At 42.3% G+C, this 25,829-nt stretch overlaps 1 protein-coding gene across 1 annotated transcript in view; it reads left to right on the top strand.

The window, feature by feature from the left end:
- The window catches only part of SNX24 (sorting nexin 24), a 560,997-nt gene that overhangs the window by 453,747 nt on the left and 81,421 nt on the right, over positions 1-25,829 (top strand). The window contains exon 4 of the mRNA XM_069226930.1: positions 24,509-24,603. Coding sequence (XP_069083031.1) covers positions 24,509-24,603 — 95 coding nt within the window. The remainder of the gene's footprint in view (positions 1-24,508; positions 24,604-25,829) is intronic.

Genomic DNA, 25,829 nt, shown 5'->3' with positions numbered 1-25,829 from the left:
ACCTAGCAGGCTTTTTCTATACCCAATGTGTGATTGTCTCTGTAATGCTGCTTAGAATAGTTGGATAAAATGTCTGTCTTTTGCCAAAATTGTTGGCAGTTGGAAAAGCAACTGTGGTATACAAACTACAAGGATCTGCTGTGGGCTTTGCTTGGTAATTACTGGATCGCATGGCTGTGAAAAGTTCCTTCTCCTCCTAATAATGGAAGACAGTGCAGTTCTTTAGTAAATGTTAGATTTTAGTCCTACAAGTAAATTGACACATTGAGTCAGATGCTCACCTCTGACATCTAGAGACATAGATAAATTGAGTGTCTTAAAATGGAATAATAGAACCAGGCAGCAGAGCAGTATGTTACATAAAACATTGGATTGTATCTATTAGTTTTGCTCTGTGTGATCCTATCCTGATATTGTTTAGTTTACGCCAACATTTAAAAAATCATAGAAAGTTCCTGTGATCCTCACCCTGGAAATTTTACTTAAATCCTGCCTGGGATCCAGGTTCGCATTCTTTCCATTGTTCATCATAATTATGGTGGATATGACCCAAACCCTTTAATACAGTCTTACTTGATCTTGAGCCATCCTGGTACTCTGTGTAATCCCTTACATCATGATACTGACATTTTAGGAAAGGGCCTTCTGTCTGCAGGAGTATACATTCAGTCAATGGCTTATCTGACTATACCTGTAGAAATTAGATGAACACAACCTTTCAAAAGGAGTATTCAAACACAATTTTTTAAAAGCGCATTCCTTGATAAAGCATTTTAACCTCTTATGGGATTTTGCATAACACTCATCAGTAGTCTGTGGCTCTGTACAAACTTCCAGTACTAAACACACTTAACGATTTTTATCTCTATAACAAACTCAGCACCATCAACATAACCTTAACTGTATTTTCTAAATTATATTCAAGATGAGGCAAATCCAGTTCTAATCACCCTAATCACCTTCTTTCCCAATTCACCTATACAGCATATCAGACGTTTATAACATTTATAACCAAGTGAGTTACAGTCATTTATTTTTCTTGCAAAATGTAAATTAAGACGATTTAAGTTGTAGCTTGTAATAGAAACCTAAATTGAATCTGACTACATAGTGACTGTTAATTGGTAACATCATAGGTCTAAACATGCAGTGTAGACATGTGCCATTTGGGAGCCACTGTGTTGGTAAGCATTTAACTCAGGTGTGGTATCAGTCTTTCTTTGCCAGTTCTCAGTAAGTATGCCAAAGTTAAAATCCTAAATTGTTCACTTCAATCACTTTTTACAGTGTATCAATTAAATGTTTGATGTTATTTTGCTGATGTACGTTTGACATAGAATTGTGATTGTAGCCATATTTTGGATTTGTTTTTTATAGCTCTCAAAACGGCTCTGCCAACTAATATCATATTTCACATAGAAAATGAGTACTTAATGTACATATATATCATAGTGCATGAAGTGTGTGCCTGTTTGAGGGCCATTTAACTTTAAGCCCAGATTTAGTGTGCCATAAAATAGTGTAATGTAAAAGTGAATTATGTTTGGTAATTTAAAAAATAATTGACTGGAGAAAAGGATTAAAATCTTAATTTTATGTTCCTGGCAAATAAGAAATAATTTTTAGACATTTCATTGAGCAAAATAAATAAGCACATTGAAACTGGTTTCGTTCTCAAAAAAGACAGGTTTCAGACTAAATAAACAAGACTTTCTCAGTAATGTTAATACAAATAGAGCAAGGTATGCAAAGAAAACATTTTTTAAACTGAATTATATAATTGAGATGAGTTGGGAGTCTGTAAGTATGAGAGGAGGGTGTCTGGTGGATGGATTCCCCTTTTCTCATTGTTTCAGATATTTACCAGATCAGGTAAGAAAGTGAGTGATCCTTCCATATGATTTACGAGTATATGAGTAGATTGTTATTTTTCAGAAAATAATATATTAATATTTTCTTCTCACCTATTACATAATTATATGCCAATTTAGGCATTTAGTTCAGTGTAAAAAAAATTCTAATTATATTAATAACATTTCAATATTTTAATAGTATAGTCTAGACAAATTACTTTTTGGAATAACAAAAAATAAATTGTATGTCCATCCAGAAGACCGTCTTCCCCCAAACCATGTGGTTAAAAAAGGGGTCTTTATCTGAATCAGCTTTAAAAATATTGAACAAGGAAGTATGCAGTGTACACCCTGGCTAACTGCTTCCTATGATTAAACACATTTTAGGGAAGGCTTCTTATTACACATTCGAATTGGGGCTCAGATGTATGTATAAAGCAGCTGCACACATCAGGACTTTGAGTCAAGTATTAAATGGTGGAGTACTTTGCGGCATGCATCTTGAAGAGGGTGTTTATTGAGAAAATATAGCTGCCACTGCTATCCCACCCCACACGATATTTAGATTGGCTGGGAAAGGGACAATTTGCTGGGGCTCGTGTGCATTTGCAGAAAATGAGAGACCTCTATGTTTCCTGAACACTGAGTTTTCTGGAATATAACACTCGATGCTGGAATCCAGGTGGGATAGTTTTCGATTTACGACAGTCTGTTAAAACATATTCACTCATTATGGAGATAAGAGGTGATAGTGATAGTTCCACCACCCACTAATAATTTCTTGCAAATAATTCATACAATGAACACAGGAGGGGAGTCATTGACACTAGTTTATAAAGCGCCACTCGACAATGCAAAGACTGACTTACTAGACTAAAAGAACAAATTGTCACAAAACATGGGATTGGACTTGATGGATGCTGACTGCACTTTTATTCTGCTGCAAACCCCTAAGTTATCTGGAGGTATGAGATTCTGAGTGCAACATACCTCACCTCCACATGGTTATCTAGTGGTTTTCTTACTGCGCTTTGCCAATCAACCGGATGCATGTTTCTGTCGTATAGACTGGCATAAGAGTTTGCTGGGGAGTCGCTGACACATTGGAATGCACAATAGAAAGATGACAGATGCTAAAGCCAGGAACCTGTTTTTTGGGCCAGATATTCTGTGTGTTGATCTAGCTAAATTGGTCTTCCACTTGTTTGTAAATGTATTCACTTGCAATATGCCCAAGCTAACATTAATATATATATGGTTCGTAAATAAGGAGGTACATACACTCGCATGTAAGATTCCAGAGCTGGAACTAGTTTGAAAGTTAAAAAATAATCAACCAGACCTCCAAACTTTGTGGTGCATTGGCGAGCATTTTTTTCTTTTTCCAAAATGCCTCCTCAATCTTTAATCTGGTATTGTTGTTTATTGGTGCCGGGTGTTGCAGTACAAGCTCACTCTACACCTCGTCAGAACATTTATTGGGCAGATTTTGGAGCCCTATTATTGTGCGGGATAACAGTAAGGTATCATCTGCAAGTAACAATACTGGGGATAATATGCCCCCCAATTTAAGTGCATCATGAACGCATGAACCCAAATGGTTGATCACATCATTCATGTAGAGCGCAAATAATGGTTGAAAAGCATGCACCCCTGTTGGTATCCCCGTGTAAGCCCGCCTCCTGCATCCCACCTAACATGTGCATAGTTATTTGTGTGTAATCTTTTTAGGATATCTAACAGTTCGCTATTGATTACCATAAAAGCAAAGTTATACCATAATTGCCCTCCAGGGGCCAGATTGAAGGACGCCCTCAGATGTGCAAATGCCATATACATGTGGGCTTTTGAGAGCTTCAAGTACTTCCAAACAACAAGATTTAATCTGACGATATGGCCTACTGTACTTACTTTTTACAAACCCTACTTGTAGTGAGGATACATTTTTTTGATTCATCCATCCAATCGAAAAGTTTTTCTAGAACCTGTTGACAAAACACCTTTTGCAGCCTGTCAATCAAACTTACAGGACAATAATTACTAGGGATGACCTATCTCTCTTCTTGTACAAGAAAATTATTTTGGCTCCACGCCATGACTCAGATATTCTGTCTCCTGCCATAACCCTTTTAGACAAAACATTTAAATAACGTCCCCACACAGTTAGTTCAGACCGAACAGATCTCCAGGGACCTTGTCTGGTCCTCGGGCCTTCCCCGGAATTCAAGGACTTAATGGGCCTCAGTGTCTCATCTAATGTGAATTACATTGTAACGCGTAGTCCTTTGTAATTACTGGGTCAAGAATGTCGTTTGAGGATTCTTTACTAAAAATAGGTTCTGGGTCATAAGGTGCATACATTTGTTTGAAATGGCCCACCCCTTGTTGTGGCCGTACAGACAATTCTAGTGGACTAGACGATTTGGGCCTGCCGCATGAAAAAATGTGCTAAATGATTGATAATCCCTACTTTTAGGTGCCTCTATCATAACTAGCCTGTTAGAATCAATCCACTTCTTCTTGGAGGCATAAGTAATTGACTTGTATTGGGCATACAGGATGCTGATTGGCTCTCGATTTTCCTGTTTAATGACCTTAACACTCAATTGTGTACCAAGAAAGTGCAGAGGGAGTCATATTTGTACTTCTTGGGGGTTCTCTGGTGAACTCTAGATTTAACATCTTAAATAACTCGCTACGCTAATCCATAAACAAGGACATGACAAAAGAGGCATGTGTACAGGGATCCAATATGGTACTAAATTTAGTATAAATGTGTGTTTGTATAGCACCATTTCGAATTAATTTTGACCATTTTGATGTCTTTCGTGTTACCTAAGGTTAGTACCATTTCAGAATATCTACCCTGGTTTTTGTCAGTAATCCAAGTTAATTTGAGAGCATTGTGGTCAGTGCCTTGTCTAGGCACAGTCTCAAAATCTATTGGGTGTTTCCACAGATCAAGATCGAAAAGAATGCGCTCTGTTGATTACCACTCTTACAGGTAAAACTGGTGAGGTTATCAGACTTAACTCGCCCATTGCAGGCTCATGTAAGAATCCTGTACACTTTTGAATTGGATGCTCGAGTCTGTCAGGGCTAGCATTCTAACCTCCAGTGCCAATGAGTCATCAACGATATCCTGATTTTTTAGGTAGTTTAATGTTGTCATAGATACTATGAGAGTTAGACAAGCGTTTCTCAAAGGTAATATCCAATTGAATTAATGAAAAACATTTACGCTTCTGGCGGATCCAGTTCTTCGCCTTCTTTACGAATTACTCTGTTGACTCCCTTTCTCCCGTCTAGGGACTTTGTCATATAAATGCTGATGTCCTTTGCAGCCCTTCATGGTGCTGTGGGTATCCTGTTAAGGGGCGCAAATGCATTGACTCTATGATCTAGTCTTGTCTGGTACGCAGCTTGCCTGTTTTCTGGACACTGGGATAGAAGATCTGTGGAAGGATAAAAATGCACTGCTTTCCTCCCTTCTGGTCTTAGAACATTTGCGTTATTCTTCGTGATTACTGGCAGCAGATGGTGAATGATTGGCAACAGTTGTTACACAGCAATCATTTATTTTATCAATAGCTCTGGAACCCTTGATTGTATCTGGACCGTGACTTCCCGGTTTGGGAGTGTACTATTTGTTACACCCTCCGCCTTTAAAATCAGTGGCGGCCGGCAGCTTTAGGAGGGAGGGGGACGGGCGGGGCACACACACACACACACACACACTCATTCTTTCACACACAGACACGCACGCACATCCATTAACAACACTCATACCATTCAAACATTCACGCACGCACCAAACATTCATTTTAAAACATCACACACACTCATTCTTTCGCACACGTACGCACGCACATCCATTAACAACATTCATACCATTCAAACATGCACGCACGCACCAAACATTCAATTTGAAACATCACACACATACACACACACTTACCTTCGGCCTCCAGGTCCCAGGAGGGTTGGGACTGCTGCCTTCCCTCATTGCCTGACCTAGGAAGGCAGCAGTCCCAGCCTCGTCACAGAGTGGGATGGGGTCAGTGAGACTGCTGACCCCACCCTACTCTGTGACAAAGTGTCACTGATTGACACTTGCTCTGGGCACTTCAGGGCTTAAACTGAAGCGCCCAGGGAGAGTGTCAATTGGTGACGCTTTCCTAGTCACCCAGGGGAGGGCCTCGAGGCACCTTTGCTGGGCTGAGGAGGTCACGCCCATAGGAGCTGTGATCTCCTCAGCCCAGTAAAGTTCAGCTCAGGCAGCCAGGAGTCTGCTCAAATTGCGCATGTCTGCTCCTGGCTGCCTGACCTGAACATTGAGAGTGTCTGTCAGGCTGACCTTTGTTCAGCCTGACAGACACTCTTCAAGGGGGGCAAAAGGTGGGGGGCGGGCGTGGCCCTTCCGCCCTAAAGGATGGGCCGCCACTGTTTAAAATAATGAGTAACTTTTGGCTTGGTGCTAGCAGCCTCTTTTTGTTTTCCTTTATTTATTATATCCTCCACCTCTTCTATCAAATCATCGATGGCACCTAATGTGCAATTCTCTGCAGCATGTCTTTTAGCAGATTTTCCAACAAGCCCAGTGCTTTCCTCTTGTCCATTATAATTATGAAAGGTACAGAGGCACTCACTATTGCTGCTGCAGAGATCGTCTCTGGTGTGTCTCTCAAAGAACAGGACCCAGGGGGGTGGGCCTGCCCTACCTTTTCCTGGTGCTGTTGGGTGCAGGACGGGTCCTCCGGTGTGGCCACCCTATCCACTGCAGGCTTGTTGGTTCCTCCGGGCTTGTGTCAGCATGGGAGTCGCAGTCCCCTCACAGTTGTATGTCCCCGTGTAGCGGGAACCCAGCCACACTTAAATGTGGTGTCAAGGGGTGTGGCCACCTTCTCTCCTGCAGTCTTGATGGCGCCTCCAGGGGCATCAACATGGGACTCACAGTCCCTTCACAGCAATATGTCCCTGCACAGCGGGAAGTGAGCCATGCTTAAATGCAATGCCAAGGCGTGTGGCTGAATTCTCCCTTGCAATCTCGTTGGCATGGGGCTCATAGTACTTTCACAGTGGTACGTACCAAGCAACCTCATCCATATGTTTCAATTTAATAGTTAATAAGTAAATTGGACTATTGGCATGACAGCTAAAATATAGATGTGAGACACAATGTATGCAGTAAGGTGATTTGGAGGAACTATGATCAACAGGGTACCTGAAATTGTCTGTTGAAAGGAAAACTACTGCATACGCTGAACACAAACAAAATTGGTTTGAAAAAAAAACAGTGTGGCCAGTATTCGTAGCCATTTCAGCTTTGCCTGGAGTAGCAATCTAAGGTGTTGAAGGGCGATTTCAAAGTATATATGCACAAAATATTGGATATCTCTTTTGTCAAGGATAAGTTGGCCACGTTAGCACGACTCAAACCGTTATGGTTGGTAGGATGTCCTCTTCAGAACTTGGTATGTGATAACAGCACTCTGCTATTTACTGTCTCCTAGCTAAGTAGCTGCCAGTGCAATGCCTTTTCTAAAACTTTGCTTAAGCACTTAAGATGGCGAATAGTCTCTCATTTTCAGGATGATGCCACTTACCCTCTTTGAATACTGGCACCCCTCCATAATTCAGTGGTTAGACCCTCTGCAATTCTTTGTCGGAATGTGTTTGCATCACCTCTTCGGATTCTCAATATCTCTTTAAGCCACGTTTGAGCAGGTGAGCTTGCATTCTATGCTTGGTGTAATTCTTTGGTGAAGCATGTGTTTTCAAAGAGAATATTAACATGTGGGATAACTCGTTTTCTAAGCTTGATCTGTTTTGCCATTCCTTTCCACTTTAGACCATGTGCTTATCTGCCCTTTCTGGATTAAGTTTTCCACCTTTTTTTCCACCTGTTACCGTTAAAGCGTATATGTCATGTTTAGCGATCAGAAAGTTCCTGTAATTGTTCAGTAACTTTCTTATCCCCTGTGAGGAAACTCAGTAATCTTCGCCCAATTAGTTTGTACTGTATCAGCATCTAGAATCCTGCATCTAATATATTCTGTCCCGTGGGGAATATTATCCTTAACTGTCACCTTCATGACACAGCTAGTAGGAATACAATCTATAGTACATATTGTGGAGAATTATCATTTTTCAGATAGTAACAATTAAAGAAACGGAGATTAAACCCAAGGTACTTCCACCTAATAGACAAATAGTAAAAATAATGAAGAACCCTACTCCTGAATGTCTCTTGCTAAACTGCAGTTCTATATTCTCAATTTAGAAACGGAGGTCAGTACCGTCAATACTTTTTCAAGGCTATTGTGGAAGTCAAAAATACTGTATCTGGAACCTCCCATTCCCATTATAGCTACCTTGAATGCCAACCGTGAATGGAAATGACTTGTTTTCATATAGGGACTGGATTCTCTGTAGATTGAATTCCAGCAGTTCAATCACCTTATTTCTTTTTTTTTTAATCATAACCAATTCATTAGTAGTGTTGCCACGGACAGCCAAGGAAGAGAAACCTATTTCAACTGACAGTAATTCAGCACCACTATTCTGTATTTGGGAGAAGTAATTAACGTGTCCGCCGTCTGGCCTCTGTTATGACATTATTGAAAGACTCAAAACCCCTTAAGTTAGATGTTGTCTGTAGACTTGCTTCTTGTAGCAGTATGATCCCAAATTTACATTAGAATTACATCTTCTCATATTTAAGCAACTCCCTTTTAGCTCCATGAGATGAAAGTAAGGCGCTTATGGGTATCATCAAGTTTTTAACAGCAGCTTAGTATTAAGTGCCCCAGCAAGCAACAGTAGGTTAGATTCACTCCATTTGTCATTTTGTTCTTGCGTAACAATGGAATAGTGCTAAAATTATAGTTTACTATTGAGAGTAGGACAACCTTAAGCACTATCATTCTAAAGACAATAATTGATACAGATTCTCATAATAATTTATTTTTAATCCCTTCTACAATACTGTATAGCAAAATTAGTGAGTGTTGGAAAGTATCGTTGTTAACAAAGCTTTTCAACCTTTACCATTTATAGATTATTTGGGTGCTTCTTGAGGTGCATGCTTTAACTTAACAAAAAGTTTCCTACAAAAAGTTTCATAGCTGCAAAAGCTGTCGGTCTTAGCAGAAATACAGCATGCAATAATTGTAAAGCCCTGTAGTGATTTGAATGCTGCTTGCTCAGAGGAGGAGTGTGAATACATTCAATGAAGCTCTATGGAACTTACCTCTGTATTCTACCTTAGTGTAGAGAATGAATAGGGGTGTAGTCTACCAACATGGCCGACAGCAAGCGTTAGAGATGAGCTCCACTGCACCAAGCCTTAACCCTGCCCAACCCTTCCCAACCCTGGCCCCCAAGAGGCACTCAGTGTCCCTATGGTCATCCCTGCATGGGAGTATAATCGCAGTGCATTTTGAACAGCTTGAATTGCTCCATCATGCTGGAGGGGATTCATATCTGAGAATATTCCCCTGAGCCCAGCAACCTGTAAACTGTGTAGCCTAGACTCCCAGCTGGGGACCGAGAACTGGTCCTCGGCAGACTGTGGCGATGCTTGAGGAAGCACCGGGGTCTAGAGAATAGAAGGGCTTTCCACTCCTTTGCCCATGGTGGGAACTGATGGACCCCTTTCCCTCGGGGAGTCTGCATGAAGGAAATAACAGGGATTATCCCTGTGGCCCATTGGCGTGTGCGGAAAGGTAAGTACTATGGGTTAGCCCTGAGGCTGAAGAAGAGCAGGGTCTGGGCCCAGACTGCCTACCAGGTGGGGTGCAGAGAGCGGTTGCGACACCATCGCAGGCTGGAGTAATAGAGGGCTTCCATTGGCTGGCCCTGGTAAGGGCCAATAAGTCCTGCCTCACAGCCAAATCTCCCCCTCCCCCTGTTTTCTTACTAACAGAACGGTCACTACTGACACTGCGAGCCAGGGTAAAAGAACTGCAAAACAGGGTTTGCTGCCATTCAGGTCTTGCCCACTGACTTAATGCCCTGGTGGAGGATGTAAAAGGGAGACCCCTCCGCAATAGTCTGTCATTTGTGGGCTTCCCCACGAGGGCTAATGGCAGTGCCCCAGAGCAGTTCTTTAAGCGCTGGATTACCACTGTGATGAAGTCTGAAAACCCTTCAGGTTTTTTCGTCCTGGAGTGGGCAGACAGGGCGCTAGCCCGCCCTACCCGAGCTCCCCATATGTGCAATGATAGCACATGTCCTTAATTGCAGGGACAGGGATATTATTTTGCAGCAGGCTCGCCAGAATAATAATGACATGAAATATGAGGGCCATACATTTAGAACATTTCCAGACTACACACAGCAAGCGCAGAGACTTTGCAAGCTTTTTGACACTGTAAAACAAAAGCTGCTTACCATGGGACTCAAATACATACTGCTGTACCCAGCCAAGCTGCAAGTACTTCATGATAGAAAGTCACACTTCTTTACTGACCTAACTGATGCTTGGGATTGGTTGGGCAAGTGGAATCCTGCGGCTGGGAATACAGAGGCATCCAGCACACCAAATGCCTTCAGACTAGCTGACAAACACGCAGTGCCATGAGATCAGCTGGCGGGTTGCTGGGTCAAATATGGCTATAGCTTGGATTGTAGGGCAGGATGAGGATGCACTGGAGTCATCCACAACCGAAGCATTGACGAGTGAACGCAACATAAACTCACCCCTGATGGTTTTCCCTGAGTGGATTCCGTCATGGTTATCAGGGATTCCAAATGTTACCCAGGATTCAACGGGTTATTGGTGGTTTGGCAATATTTACTCAGCGAGGATGCTGGGTGGACAGCTGAATGTAAGAGAAGGAGGTGCCTATTTTGAAAATTTCTCAACCATATTGGTACTACAGGACAGCTCTGCCTCCCTTAGGCTTTATCATTGTTGTTTTAAATAGACCAGGAACAAGCCCAGACCCTTACTTTCTCATTCTCCTCATTTGTCTCACTTCTTTCAACCTACATAGTCCCCTCCTCTTGTTTCTTATTCCTTCTCTATCTTCTCATTATTTCTTACAGGAGTGTGGCTGTTTTTTTTTTCTTCCCCATCTGTTGTTACCTAGTAGCCTTTAACGGCATGTTCACACCGGGGGATGCCTTCAACCATGAACGTAGGTGTTAGAGTAGGAGTTGTTCTAATAAAAGTTGAGTTCTGGGTTAGGCGAAATAGGGAAACACAAGTATAGTTAAATATGTGTTTACCCAGGGAAGGGGGATGTTGGAGGAGAACATGAGTGCTTCTTCTTTTTTGGGGGGCTGAAATCAATCTATCAGGGTTTATAGAGTGCGGCTGATCACCCAACTGGGTATGAGCAGGTCCCTGCAGCTCATTCGAACAGCCAGGTCTTGAGGACCTTTCGGAATTCCAGGAGTGATGTGATAGTCTGGAGTTGCGTGGGGAAGCTGTTCCAGGTCCTTGCTGCGATATGGGAGAAGGAGCGTCTTTCACTTCTGCCACGGTAGACGTGGGGAGTATGGGCAAAAGACAGGGAGGCGAAGTGTAGACTTCTCGACGATTGGTGGAAGTTCAGGCAGTGGTTAATGTAGGTGGGTTTTTGGTTGCATAGAGCCCTGAGTGCGTGGGTTAGCAGCTTGAATTGGCACCTCTTCTGTCTGTTTTTGTATTACGGCCATAATTGTATACAAGATGTTGATGACAGCTACCAGCGGGGACACACCAGCCACATGCAGGGTACACAGAACCAGCCCACACTTTACTGCCTGGAATGATGAGAGCCTCTGACTTCACCCACTATTACATCAGGAAAGATTAGGATAGACACATGAAACATGCAAGGCCTGACTGTTCATGTTAAGTGAGGCAGGGTGCACTCTTATGTTAGGATTCAGATGATCGTACTCGAGGAGACTTACTTGATGTATACAGAAGCCAAGAAGCAGCATAACAGAATCGAGGGGACAGATCTATTCAAATACATACTCCTCTTATTCTAGGGGGGTGACTACATGGGTGCACCAGGGGTCCCCTTAACGTATTAAACAGCAAAGCTGACATAGAAGTTTGGTATATACTGATTCACAGCATGGTAAATGGGACCGAAATGTGTCTGCTTAAAGTTTACGCCCCAAGTATGGACAACTATGCCTTTTATTGGACTATATCAAATCTTTCACCACCTTGTATACAAGTACCCACAGTCTGGGGCAGGGGATGTTAATGGCCCATTAGATACCACACTAGACAGATTATGTATGCGACAATGAGTGAAACTGGCCATGGTGCAAGTGCTATGGGAAGTTATGGACAGAATAAACTCTGTAGACATATGGCGGGTCACTCACCCCGAGACTTGCACATCCTGATATCACTCACCAACCCTCAACACCTATAGTAGGTTCTACAGAGTGTTGGTGACGCAAGACAATACAAATAAGGTTGATACCATGGAATATTATTACTGATTTCTCTTTGATTGAGCACCTGTAAATATATAGATTATGCTACGACACACACAGTGCTTCCTTCCCCTCTGGTGGCTCTGTTCGGAGGCACTGCAAAACACAATCCTTCACACAGAAATTCAAAGCTTCACCACCGATATGTTACTATGAACTGGGGCCCCACAACCTCAAGGAGCAATGATTCTTTGGCATTTAAAGGGGTTTTAAGGGGGGGTGTTTTAGTAAAAAGTCTGGATAGAGCATCAGTTGAGGGTGACACACTGCCCATTAAAGGGTACATGTGGTGCGAGCTCACCAAACACTTACAGACAAGTGAGACACTCTTGATGCTCTCACACTGAAAGAATAAAGGCAGAGACTAAACGGAGGGAGATACATCTGGTAGAGTATTAGGCTGGGTGATGAATAGGGAGCACCCCCACCCCTAGATTCTGATGCTGCACACATAGATAGAGCCATGATTTCCAACTAAATAGGTATGTTACATGAGCTACACAGACACTCTCGAACAGGTATACAGACGACCCCTGTTACAAAATGATACCGAGGTAGTCAATTATTCCTGGATTGGGTACACCTCCCAAGATCAGATAGGGACCAACTAGAACTGTTAGAGGCAGACATTGCACAAGAGAAAATGCTTAAGACTCTAAAAGGGCTTCTGTGATATAGGTCTCCGTGACTGGACGGCATCCCATCCGAACTATATCAGTCATTTGGGGCTCTTATTCCTGATAAGCTTTTGGAAGTTATGCAGGGGGAAAAAACCTGAGCGTCCTGCCGGTGTCTATGAGGGAGGCAGTCATCGTCATGAGACCCGGCTCTGCTTGGTTCGTACAATCCTCTATACGATTAGCACAGTTATTAAATTCCTGGCAAAAGTACTGGTCAATAGGCTGAAGCAGGTTGTGGGCACACTCATACACATAGACCAGTGTGGATATATACTGGGGAGGAGCACACTAATGAATTTTAGGAGACTTGACCATGTCCTGCATGAGACATAGAAAATAGAGGTAGCTGAAGCATTGATGGTGCTAGATATAGAGAAATCCTTCGATATGGTTAGCTGGGGCTATATATTTGGGCTATTGCAGCAGATGGCCTTTGGATTTGAGTTTATGGGTTGGGTGCGCCTTTTATATACTCTACCCACTGCCCGGGTGCTACTGAGAAATATAGTATCACCTACCCGGCCCATCGAAAGGGTTACATGTCAAGGGTGCCCTTTGTCACCTCTCTTGTCTGCACTTATAATGGAGCCACTGACAATAACTCTGCGCAGGATATTGTGGAAATTTGGAATACAAGTTATAGATGTATGTCTCAAATAGCCTCAGAACTCTTCTTTGATAGTTTTGACACCATAGAGACATTCTGAATTAGTGCAAAGTTACGGGTGAAACGAGACAAGACTGTGGTGTTCCCACTGCGTTCACTAGCTAACGCCAGAACTGATGGGTTACCATATATTGGATAGTGCTGTATATTGGACATTTTCTGTTATCTCAGGGTGCAGGTTACACACTCTCCACAACAGCAGCATGGGTAGGATATTGCAAGGCATATGTAAATCTATTGAATTCTGAACAATACTCCCACTCTCTGGCTGGGTGCATTGCGGTTGCAAAGATGATCTTTTTGCCAATATGCCTTTATCATTTGCAGAATGCATTTGCCACAGTCCCCAGACACACATTTATTACACTGGACACACTAGTGACCACATTGGTATGGGCAGGAAAAAGGGCCAAAATCAAACTGGAGGTGGTGAAGCTCGACCCAGTGGAGGGAGGTCTAGGACTTCCAGACTTAGAGTTATACTAGCTGGCAGTGCAGCAACTGCATGCAGCACAGTGGTGCGGGGAGGACAATAACAGGAAACTGAGACTACTGAAGGGTTGTTGGGAGGAGGAACTACTGCCTATCATGCATTTAAGGGGCGGAGACACACCCGCACACTGCCCGTTCCTAATTCTGAATGTTGCTACAGCATGGGATATCAGGGTTAAGAGGATACTAAAACACCCCAAACCTCCATTCTGTAGATCTTTGAATATATGGTGGCTACAGTCGTTCCGAGTTATTTTGAATGCAGTGCCACTGACTCAGTGGAGAGAGTGAGGCTGTGAAACACTGGGTGAATTATACTCTGGGACGACATTCTTAACGTTTGAAGATGCACATTTTAACTTTGGGTAGGGTGGGGGCATTTCCTGCAATACGCTAAAATAGTAAAAACTGTCAAAGAGGTCTGGACAGACTTCCCTGACGCACCTCTGACAACCACATTGCTGGACACCCTACTGCTGTTGGGACATTCGTCACATGCTGTATCAAACCTTTATAGCACTTAGGAAAAAGATACCCAATTGTATACACCACTCACAGATAACAAATGGTAGTCAACATGCAGCCGGATCCGATCCCTATCCAGCAATGCCAGGTTCAAATTAGTGCATTTTCACTTACTACGTCGATTATACTTGCCCCCTTCACGATTGCATAGAATATTTCTCACTAGATCATCATAGTGCCTCAAGTGCGGAAGGGAGTAGATGACCTGCTCCCTACGACATGGAGAAGTGCCACACAGCTAGAATACTAGCAAAGAGTGACAGATAAGCTTTGACATATAGTTAGACTTTGGCCTGACCATAGTATATGACATTGCTTGCTGAATATCATCCCTCGACTTCAGGAATTGAGGTTGTGGTACCAGTTCATCTCTTTGGTATTGGTATTGGTGAATTTGTTGGACACTCTCACAGGCCCCAGTAGTGAAAGCATGGGAGATGCTTAAGATTGGACAGCTGCAGAGGCAATACACATGAGAATGGTACCACACAGGCGAGAGGATGGCTGAAGACCTGCATGAGTGGTCGGAAATGTTGGACATATGGATGAAGGAACCAGATATTAATCATGAGACTCAAAGAGAAGCACACAAGGATGACGATCAACATGTACTCAATACGAATGTGTAGTGGGGTGGTGAGGAGTGTCGCTGTGGGCAAGGTCAGTGGCTTATTTGTGTCTCACATCACGTTGCTGCACTAAGTGGTCTTTGTTATACAATAAAAGCATAAGTAAAGTTAGAAAAAAGGAGAATAAATCAGTCAAGTTGTACATTTGTTTATTCCATTAGCTTAGGTGAATCACTGAGATCATATGTATATTGGTGAATGAATAAACCCCTCAACTTTTGTAGTTCCACACTGTCAGATATGCTTTGCTAAAGCACGCTTCTATTGTCAGATCAGCTGTCGGTCCACATGCATTTTTTGCTTAATGATTAGTTCCTGGTTCACCACTAGTTGATGATGCTTCAGGGCAGATAAAATCAATATGGCAAGATTTTTCATGATCCATAATTTCAGGGCAGAATTTATGTGTCATTTCCTTGGCTTTTGGTTTTCTTTTTTCTTTCGTTAAAAACAGCGGCTGTATTTTATTTATGACTGCTAATACTTGCAGAGGGTCAGTGCACGCTTCCCTTTATAGATTTTGCCTACTACGCCACTCAATCTGTCTGGGTTGCAAAAGACCTTTGTGAGCTTATCAAAAACTTACAGTGGGGTTACAGCTCTCCTATTGCTTAGTATTAGTTGACTCTATTTTCACTTTCAGTTGCTTGCTTCTTATTTAGTGGCTTCCTCTTCTTGTCTTTGGCCCCACCCCTAGCATCGCCTATTTACGTCTTTTTGACTGGTTGGCTGGTATCCTTCAACTACTGAATTTTAGAGAACTGCTTCTTTTGCTGCCCATTGCCCTCACCCCATGCAGTCCTTTCCTTTGAAATTTAAAAAGCGCTTTACTAGTGAAATATGATTTTTTGGTATTTACTGATACATTTTGGATTGATAAATTTTAAAAAATGGCACCTGCGTCATATCGTAGACACGGAAAGGCATGGTGATTGAGGCATGTGTGTGTCTGCAAAATGAAGCGTCATCAAGTCTTTTTTTTGTGTGGCATACAAAAGCATTGTCAAAGATTGTTTTTCGACAAGGCTATACAGCATCAGCAAATAGCCTTGGAAATGTCAGTGGGCTCAAAAGGAGAGACCTGACTTCGCCAGCGCTTGTTACTATTTAGCCATTTGTTGTAATATGTTTCTTTAGTTTATCCAGATGTGTAGTAATGTTATCTGGAAGAGATCTGCTTTGGATTTTGTTCATTCATTGGTTTTCACCATTTTCCCTCATATATAACAGTGTTGCTATCTTCTTTCTGTGTGTAGTTTCATTTAAGCTGTTAATAAAACAAGGCTTTTGAGGAAAGTTATTAGTGTGTGTTATGAATATACACACACTTAAAAGACTCTGACATCACTGTTTGATCAGAGTAATGACTACTTTGAGTCTCCTAAAAACTCATTTACGAATTTAGTACACAGGTAATAGCATCCAAGGAGAGTAATATTTTTAGGTTTTGCCTGCACAGTGTGTGCGCTGTGCTTCAAAAATCTCTTGTAGTAAAAAAACTAAAAACTTAAAACAGGCTTAGAAACCACCCATTACTTACCATTTGCTGGCTCCTGTGTGGTTCCCGCATCACTTTACTTACCATTGGCTGGCTCCCATGTGGCTCCTTTGTCACTTTACTTACTATTGGCGGGCTCCCATGTGGCTTTTATGTCACTTTACTTACCACTGTTTGAGTCCCACTTCACTCTCATTTCTTTGCTGGTCTGCGTCTCCTCCTCCTTGCCTCCATTGTGTGCCATGAACCCTGGACCATGTACTGCTTCCAGTGGCCAGTGTCCTTCCACTGACTGCATGCCTCTGGAGGTACTTTTTTAAAATTAATTTTAATTACAAACTTGGTGTGTTCTTTCCTGTGCTGTCTGCCTGTGAGACATGAAGCTCCCCTTCAGTTTTCTGCTGCGTGGCTACAAATGTGCGTATGTGGTGTCCTTATGTGAAATGTACTTTAAATTACCCCTTACTCACACATATCTTTCTGTTTGCTGTGCAGAAGTGCACAGCCTCACAAGCAGTGGTACGCAGTCTCGAGCTCGAATACTGTCTGATGTTGACCAATTGATATACACACACTAAAGCCAGTGTGCAGTATCAGGTTGTTAGTGATCCACCTTCTGCTCTTCATGTGACTGGACTCCAACAGGAACATTTTCTGATTTTGCACTAGACTACTAAATGTGACCTTTTATTCACAAATTAGCAATCGTTGCTGTTTGCGGGAAACCCTACTACTTCCTGGTGTCACAAAGCACCAGAGGGGTAGCCAGAGCTACAAATAGGCAGTCTGGTCAGTCTTTCTACGGCCTCAGATTCGGTTTCAAGTGCTATTAAAGAGATTCTGTTGAAAAGAAGCAAGCAAACCAAAGAGGTATCTGAAATCCCCTTCTGCTGGTCTCTTGGCAGAAATGTAAAACAAACATTGGCAAAACCAATAGGTTTTGCCTCTGCAAAATCAAGTGGTTTTGTTAATTTATTTTTAAAAAGAAAGACACTATGATGTGGCATGTCTTGATCACGTCATAGCTCTTTTTTTTTTTACTTCAAGCCATGTTGCGCAGCAGCTCACACTGCTGTGTAAAATACATAAAAAAACAATGACAAAACCAATAGATTGTGCAGAGGTGAAACCTGTTGGCTATGCTAATGCTTGTTTTTTTGTGCAACGTCTTCAGGGCATACACATTTGATCTGTACATGTTGTGCATCTTTGTCGGATCCTAGTCCCAAGTCAATTAAATTCTCTAATTCAGCCTGTATAGCAGAAGCAGATCATTTAACTTCTGTATGATCTATCAGCATAAGAGAATATCACAGCCGAGTGTGGTGGTGTATATTGGTATAGAGCGAAGTTACATAGACTGGCGTGGAATAGAGTAGAGGGGCATAGAGTAGATTGCTATAGAGTGGAGTGGCGTAGAGGAGATTAGTATGGAGCAGAATAGCATAGAGTAAAGGTATAGTTGAGAGGAGTGGCATTGAGTGTTGTAGAGTGGCATAGATTGGAGTGACCTAGAGTGGAGTGAAATGGCAAAAAGTGGAGTGGCTTACAGTGACGTAGAGTGGCTTGGAATAGAGTGGCGTAGAGTAGACTGGTATAGAATGGAGTGGTGTAGAGTAGATCAATATGGAGAAGACAGGGGTAGAGTGGCATGGTGCAGAGCGGCATTGTATGGAGCGGAGTAGAGCAGCATAGAATAGAGTGGCATAGAGTGGAATGGCTTGAAGTGACAGAATAGGGTGGCATGGCGGGAGTTGAGTGGTGTGGAGTGTCATGGAGTGGTGTAGAGTGGCATAGAGTGAAATATAATAGAGTAGCATGGCATAGACTAGAGTGACCTTGTGTGGGGTGTGGAGTGGGGTGGCATAGAGTAGGGTGGAGTGGCATAGAGTAGAGTGGTGTAGAGTAGTACAGTTGTGGATGTAAGTACCTAAAGTGTCAATAGAGACGGTATATATGGTGAAAGCAACATCAATATGTAGCTGTTTGCCTGTGCTAAAAGTAGAAAGCACGTTGCAAGTCCAGGAATAATACTAAAACCCTTTTAAAATAGAAAAAATAGGGCATTGCAAAAAAAAAAAAAACGAAGAACAAAGATGAGGAAGAACACACATCTGTGGTCCCTGCTCCAGGGAGGAGCTCACACAAGAAAGGAAGGGAAATCTACAGAAGCTAGGCAATTTAAAAATTGCAAATGAGATTAACAATAAAAGCAACTAATGGTATGTTGTGGGCGGGTTGTAAGTCACCTGAATTGTAAACAATAGGCAGGGCCACTGGAATTATGTGATTGTGTGGCCTCGGTTATTTTTGCTTAGTTATAGATTTGCCGCATTTGCCACATACTCCATCATATGCCACATAAACTGCAGATTCTAAAAAAATATTGTTTCTAGCTCTAACAATTCAAAAGTTACTAAAACTATGAAGACAGCTGTTGCTGCGCAGTAGAAGGACCTTTGCAAAGCTTGACTGGTTGCCTTTCTGTTGCTTATTGCTATATTTGGGTATTGAATTGGCACTAATGTAATGCAACCAGTGCCCAGAGAATGTTACCAAACTTAAAAATGACAAAAAAATGAAGTTCTATTACTGCAAAATGTGACGCATTATGCTGCATAATTTGCTTTTTCTTGCTGTATAATTAACTCAACTCTGCCACATAATTTCCCAAACCCCAATCCCCCATTACACTATTCCGGACAATAGGTCTATCAGCACTGTGCATGTGCTGTGTTGTCGAGACTTAAAAAGGAAGGTAAACAGTTTTTGGAGACATGTCCTACCATGGATAGTGTTTGTGTGTTATGCACCAATTGAATAATTTATTTCACCAGGATACTATTCTTGTGTGCCCTAACTAGTCAAGCATTTTTTTTTAAATGATACTGAGACGTCTGCTGTCACATTTTCTAGGGATATTGGGACGTCCCTGTTTGTTTTGTTAGCTGCATTTCAGGCAAAGATATGGTACACCATTCTTGTAAAGGTTTAGAAATATTTGTAGGTTTCCTGTGCAGTGACTCCTCTGACCTGAGAAAATCTATTGCTATTTCAGTGATTAGGTCAAAAACTGCTTCGAGTCCTTTTTGGCATCCTGCGTGTTAATGCTAACATCCTTCTGGACTTAATTGGGCTTAATATTTAAAGACGTATCCAAAATCAGTTTGTTGACTTCAACAATAAGCTGCGTAGAAAGATTGTCTTTAGGTCTCATTTACTAGCATGGTATTTACTAAACAGTACTTTAAAAAGCAGGAAAAAGAAAGGACTGCTTGTTGGGTATCTGAGCAGGATCTATTACATATCTATATATCAAGAAGTCATATAAAACTATAAAATATATGAAGGTATGCGTGAAAAAACAGGATCAATCCAGAAATATTTCCTTGATGGTTATTCATTTAGAGGTGATGGGACCATTATGCTCTTTTGATCTGGGCAATTATTATATTTTTAGAGGACTAGAAACTGAGTCTTCTCACCACATGCTTTTTATTTGTGACTATCTCTATGTCTTGAGAGAAGTAGGTATCACTTTATTTTTTAAACACAGAAAGTGGACACTGTACCTGGGGCAATTCATTATTTAATGAATTGTGGCATTAATTGAATACAGAAGAGAGTTTGGCCGTATTTTACCAGTCTTTACTATTTTGAAGGAAACAAATGTGATTTTGATGTTGTTTTCTCTGCTTATCATTTGGATATCCCCTAACCATAAGCCAGAAAGGTGACAGAAAAATAGTAAAATTTGAAAGAGGCAGGGTGGAGATGCCACATGAAGGTTTTCAGTTATTTCTGTCCTAATACATGTTACAAATTACAGCTCACTTCTCATGTGACAATAGACCTTGTGTCTGGTATTCCTGCCATCAATTACAAATGTGGCATGTTGCATTGTGGGTTGAATATGTTGTTATAAAGGAATAAGAGTACTGGCTACTAAATCTTTTTCTGGATTCCAAACCATTTGTGGCAATGAAATGCAGTATAATAAAGAGATTTTAAGATACTACAATGAGTTGCACATCTCAAAACATTTCCAAACCCGACATCCATTTCTGAGTGTAAGAAAACTCAAAGCAAATCAATGGATGGTAGAAAATCTACTACCATTTTGCATTCCCGCCCTTCGCCTGATAAAAATGGTATCCCATAGACGTATCAAATGGAAAAGTGAAGAAAAATACCCTGATGTTGCCAAGTGTCATTTTTAGGAGCAGAAATAGTACCAATAGTACCAGGGTCATTTGTCATCCAGGTCTATACGTACTCCAACCATATCTGAAGAGGCCTGAATTCATGGATGTTGGAAATGGCCCTTTTTGCAGGGTCATCCCCAGTCTTTTTGCCTCCTTCCTCCTATTTTTTCTGACCTGTTTTTGTTGGCTTTAGGACTCTGGTCACTTTACCACTGGTAACCAGTGCTAAAGTGCATATGCTCTCTGTGTAAAGTGTACTGTTGATTGATTTATCCATGATAGGCATATTTGATTAGCTGGTAAGTCCCTAGTAAAGTGCACTAGAGGTGCCCAGGGCCTGCAAATCAAATGCTACTAGTGGGCCTGCAGCACTGGCTGTGCCACCCACATTGGCAGCCCTGTAAACATGGCTTAGACCTGCCACTGCAGTGTCTGTGTGCAGTTTTAAACTGCCAATTCGACTTGGCAAGTGTACACACTTGCCAGGCCTAAACCTTCCCTTTTACTACATGTAAGGCACCACTAAGGTAGGCCCTAGATAGCCCCATGGTCAGGGTGCAGTGTATGTTTAAGGTAGGACATATACTAGTGTGTTGTATATGTCCTAACAGTGAAATACTGCCAAATTTGGTTTTCACTGTGCAAGGCCTATCTCTCTCATAGGTTAACTTGGGGGCTGCCTTTAAATATCTTTAAAGCACAGATTCTCTTTGAGAGCCGAAAAAATGTGGAATTCAGGGTCTCTGAGCTCACAATTTAAAAATACATCTTTTAGTGAAGTTGGTTTTTAGATTGGTAGTTTGAAAATACCACTTTTAGAAAGTAGGCATTTTCTTGCTTAATCCATCCTGTGGCTCTGCCTGTTTGTGGATTCCCCGTCTGGGTCAATTTGACAGTTGGGCTGTTCACACCTCTCCTCTAGACACAAAGGGGGCTGGGGTGTAGCCTGGATATCTTGATTAGCCATCTGTGCTGGAGGGGAGGGGAGGAGTGGTCACTCACACCTGAAAGGACTGTGCCTGCCCTCACACAATGCCATCTCCGACCTAATGGTGAGTGTTTTGGGCCTGGCCTGGCCTGGACAAGGAAGGATCTTGCAAACACTTGAGACTTTGCTATGAAGTTTGCCAACTTCAAAGGCAGAACTGGGTATAAGAAAAAGACCCAAAACCCCAGACTTTTAGAATCTTTCTGGAATCAAGAGGAACCTCTGCAAGGAGAATGGCTGAAGAGCTGAAGGATGAGTACTGTCCCTTTGCTGTGCTGCTTTGCTGGACTGGCCTGGAGTTACTGCTTCTGCCTGAAAAGAGTGCAAAGGGGAACATTGCTGTGTGTTCTGCTTGAGAAAATTCTCCAAGGACTTGGAGTAGAGCTTGCCTCCTGTTGGAAGTCTCAGGGACACCAAAGACTTCAGTTTCCTCGACGTGCAGCACTGGGAACTGTGTGTTTTGTGCTGTTCAAAAGGAAAAACCACTGTGACGCCGCCAACGACACCACTGGCCTGCACCGTGACCTGCTGACGCCACATGGAGTCGCATTGCCCCGCTTTGCACCACAACCCTGGTCTCCTCAACGCCGTCATCGGATGACGTCACCAAGCCGCTGCTCACACCGCGACCTGTGGGCCCCGCACTCCGGCATCGCCTGCTCACACTGCAGCCTGGGCATCCCCGACGACGACGCTCCTGCTGACACTGATGCCGCTGCCTGCACAGTGGCCTGTGGACACCGCTTGTGAGGTACACAAAGCACCATCCTGTCCCGCACTGCAGCCCCGGTCCTCCGATGCCAGCACCATCGACTCCTGTGTCGTCACCAGGCATCCTGCCTGTACAGTGGCCTGTGGACACCACTCGTGAGGGTCACGAAGCACCGTCCCGTCCCGCACCGGTGGCTTGGGCCTACCGACGACAGTGCTTCAGCAACAACAACGTCGCTGCCTGCACTGTGACCTGTGGATGACGCACGTCGCACAGCCCTGCTTTACTCCGCAGACCTGGTCTCACCGACGCCGCTGGATGCCGTCACCGAGCCGCTGCCTGCACTGTGACCTGAGGGCACCGCGCGACGCATTGTCCCGCTTCGCACTGCAGCCCCGACGCCATCCATGCCGGCGCACATGACTTCATCAGCTTGGAGTTCGATCCGCAACGTGTGTGACCTCAAGGGCCCGACGACTCCTGCACCGACTCCGGAACTGACGCCGCTCTCCGGAGCTCACCGCGAGGATCACGACGCCCTGCAAATCCAAGGTACTGTTTGTGGGTCTTCCCAACACCATAGCTGGCCCGCAACGCTGCGGCCGGCCTGAACTGTTGGTTTTGTTGATTGCAACGCCGTGATAGCACTAGGTGGAGCTATCGACTTCAAGAAACTGCATTTTTAAGTAAATCTTGCAGAATTCATATTTTTATTACTGTACGTTCGATTTTTATCGTATTTGGTCTTGTCTTCTTTAGATAAGTATTGGCTATTTTTCTAAAACTGGTGTGGTGTCCTTTTGTAGTCTTTTCACTTATTACTGTGTGTTATGCTCAAATGCTTTACACATTGCTTCTGAGATAAGCCTGACTGCTCGTGCCAAGCTACCGAGGGGGTGAGCAGGAGTTATCTGAGCAGGTATCTCCCTTATCCTGACTAGAGTGAGGGTCCCTAATTGGACAGGGTGCAAACCGACTGCCAACTTGAGACCCCATTTCTAACAATGCAGATATAATTTCAAGGAGGAGTGACTTCAGGTTGGTATAATTCCTGAAGTCATAACCCCTTGAATCATACTTTCCTGAATTCAAGAAGAATTCAAGGAGATTTTTGCATAGATCACACAACTTTGTCTTATTCAAAATACGGTGTAGGTGGGCCCATCATATGTGAGAGGAAATGATCAAAAGCATGATCATACCAAGCATAATATTGGAGAGGAGAAATATTAGAAAATTGCCAAGAGGGTTGTCGGCACCTAGGGAAAACTAAACTATCCACTGATGTTTCTTTAAAATCCAATTCGCTAAATCTGAACCAAGGCAAATAACTGAACGTTATTGTTCCAGAGATGAAGCAGTCTGCTTAAGCTTAGAATGTTTTGATTAGTCCACAAAAAATCCCTGATAAAGCCCACCTTTGTATTAGTAGTAGCTGAGTATCTTGAGTGAAAATAGAAATTGATCAGCATGTCTGTCTTTCAAGGTATGTCTCTTATGTTTTTTGATTTGCATTTTTTGCGTACACCAGATTTGGGCGTATTTCTACTACGTATAGTTAGATATTCTTTTTATAGTGCACACAGAGATTTCTTAGACAAGAAGATTTGGTCTCTGCTCGTAATGTGGTTAACAAATAATTGGTAAGCAGATATAGATGGAGTAGAAAACATGAAGTGACCCTATGCTTAAATGCCAGCAATTTCTATCCACTCTTAATAATCCACAGTCAAGGGGCATGGATGATTATGAATTTTCAATGAATGAAGTAAATGTTTAATTTGACTGATTGCTTTCATATATGTTTCAGAGCATCATCATGGAAAACGAAGAACTTCCTAAGATTTTCCTTGATTTCCTGAACATTCGACATTTGCCGTCACTTCCAAAAACAGAAAGTTATGGGTAAGCATGCTTCTTCTGTTTGTTGATAAAAATTACAATACAATTTTGAGATACAAATCTTTGGACTGTTATACCAGGTGATGATTACTACAGTGTTCATAATTGTTAGGGTACCAACCTTTCAAAAGCATCCCTTTACGTGACTACTGTTTTTCATTACATTTTTTCTCATGTGCTTGCCTCGTAATATATGTGCTTTTGGTAAGCTCAGTTCCATTTTTCTGTTTTAGAGGCTCTTTTGTTCATGCAGTCTTGCCTCCTTGAACCAGCACCCTCTTCCATTCACCTTTCCACAAACGTCTTCTTTTCTTTTAATGGTTGTTTTTAACATTTTCTTTCTTTACAACTTCTCTTGACATTCTGTTATCTAACACATTTGATACTTTTGTTATTCTCTTCCGAGATTTTTATTTTTGAAGTTGCAGTAATCAGTTCCAGAAATATTGAGAGCTTGGACACCAAATAACCCTTGCTCCATTGCTAGAAATAGGGTGTGATAATTCTAGCCAACCTCAACTTAAAATTGAAAACCTTCCCTAGGTATGCTGGCTGTAGTGTGTAGGAAATATCCTCATCAAAGACCCAGTTCTGACATGAAAACAAGGCTTTTTTCTATATTTGGGGGAAGAGGTCATTCAGTTGGCTGCCATATCAGAGACAAAGCATTTGAACAACATATGCTTAAAATAAATGATGGAGGTTTTTATTAAAAAGCTGATTTAGACAAAGGGATGGGACCAGTTACCATAAACAGTCAACATGATGCCACCTGTCAGGTTGTGTGTCTCTTTAAAGAAATGTTTTCTCAACGTAATGTAGGCCAAGAAAGTTAATTGTGTGGCAGTAGTAGATAGCCAAACTATTGGATTGATGATGGTTTTATGTTGATGTTTGTTTAATCTTCCTCAATAGTTATTCAGAAATCCTTATCAAAACTGAAAGGACCTTTGTAATCGTATGAACCTTTTCTCTCATTCAGCAGCCGTGCAGCCACATGTAATTATGTTGGGAAAGCGTACCCTCGGTAAAGATTTTGGGGTAGTATTTTTCACTTAAAAAACACACAATAAAAGTTAACAGTCTACAGAGTAAATGTGTATTCGTGCTAGAAATCAGAGTATGAAAGCAAAATGCACTCAGAGAAAGGCAAACTGCATATCTATCCTACAAAAACAATGCCAGACCTTTTCACCCCTTATAATTAAATACTTTAATGCTGTATTTGT

Source organism: Pleurodeles waltl, chromosome 1_1 (genome assembly GCF_031143425.1).
Source record: "Pleurodeles waltl isolate 20211129_DDA chromosome 1_1, aPleWal1.hap1.20221129, whole genome shotgun sequence".
Lineage (NCBI taxonomy): Eukaryota > Metazoa > Chordata > Amphibia > Caudata > Salamandridae > Pleurodeles > Pleurodeles waltl.
The sequence above is the reverse complement of the archived record's forward strand: the minus strand, read 5'-3'. Positions and strand labels throughout refer to the sequence as shown.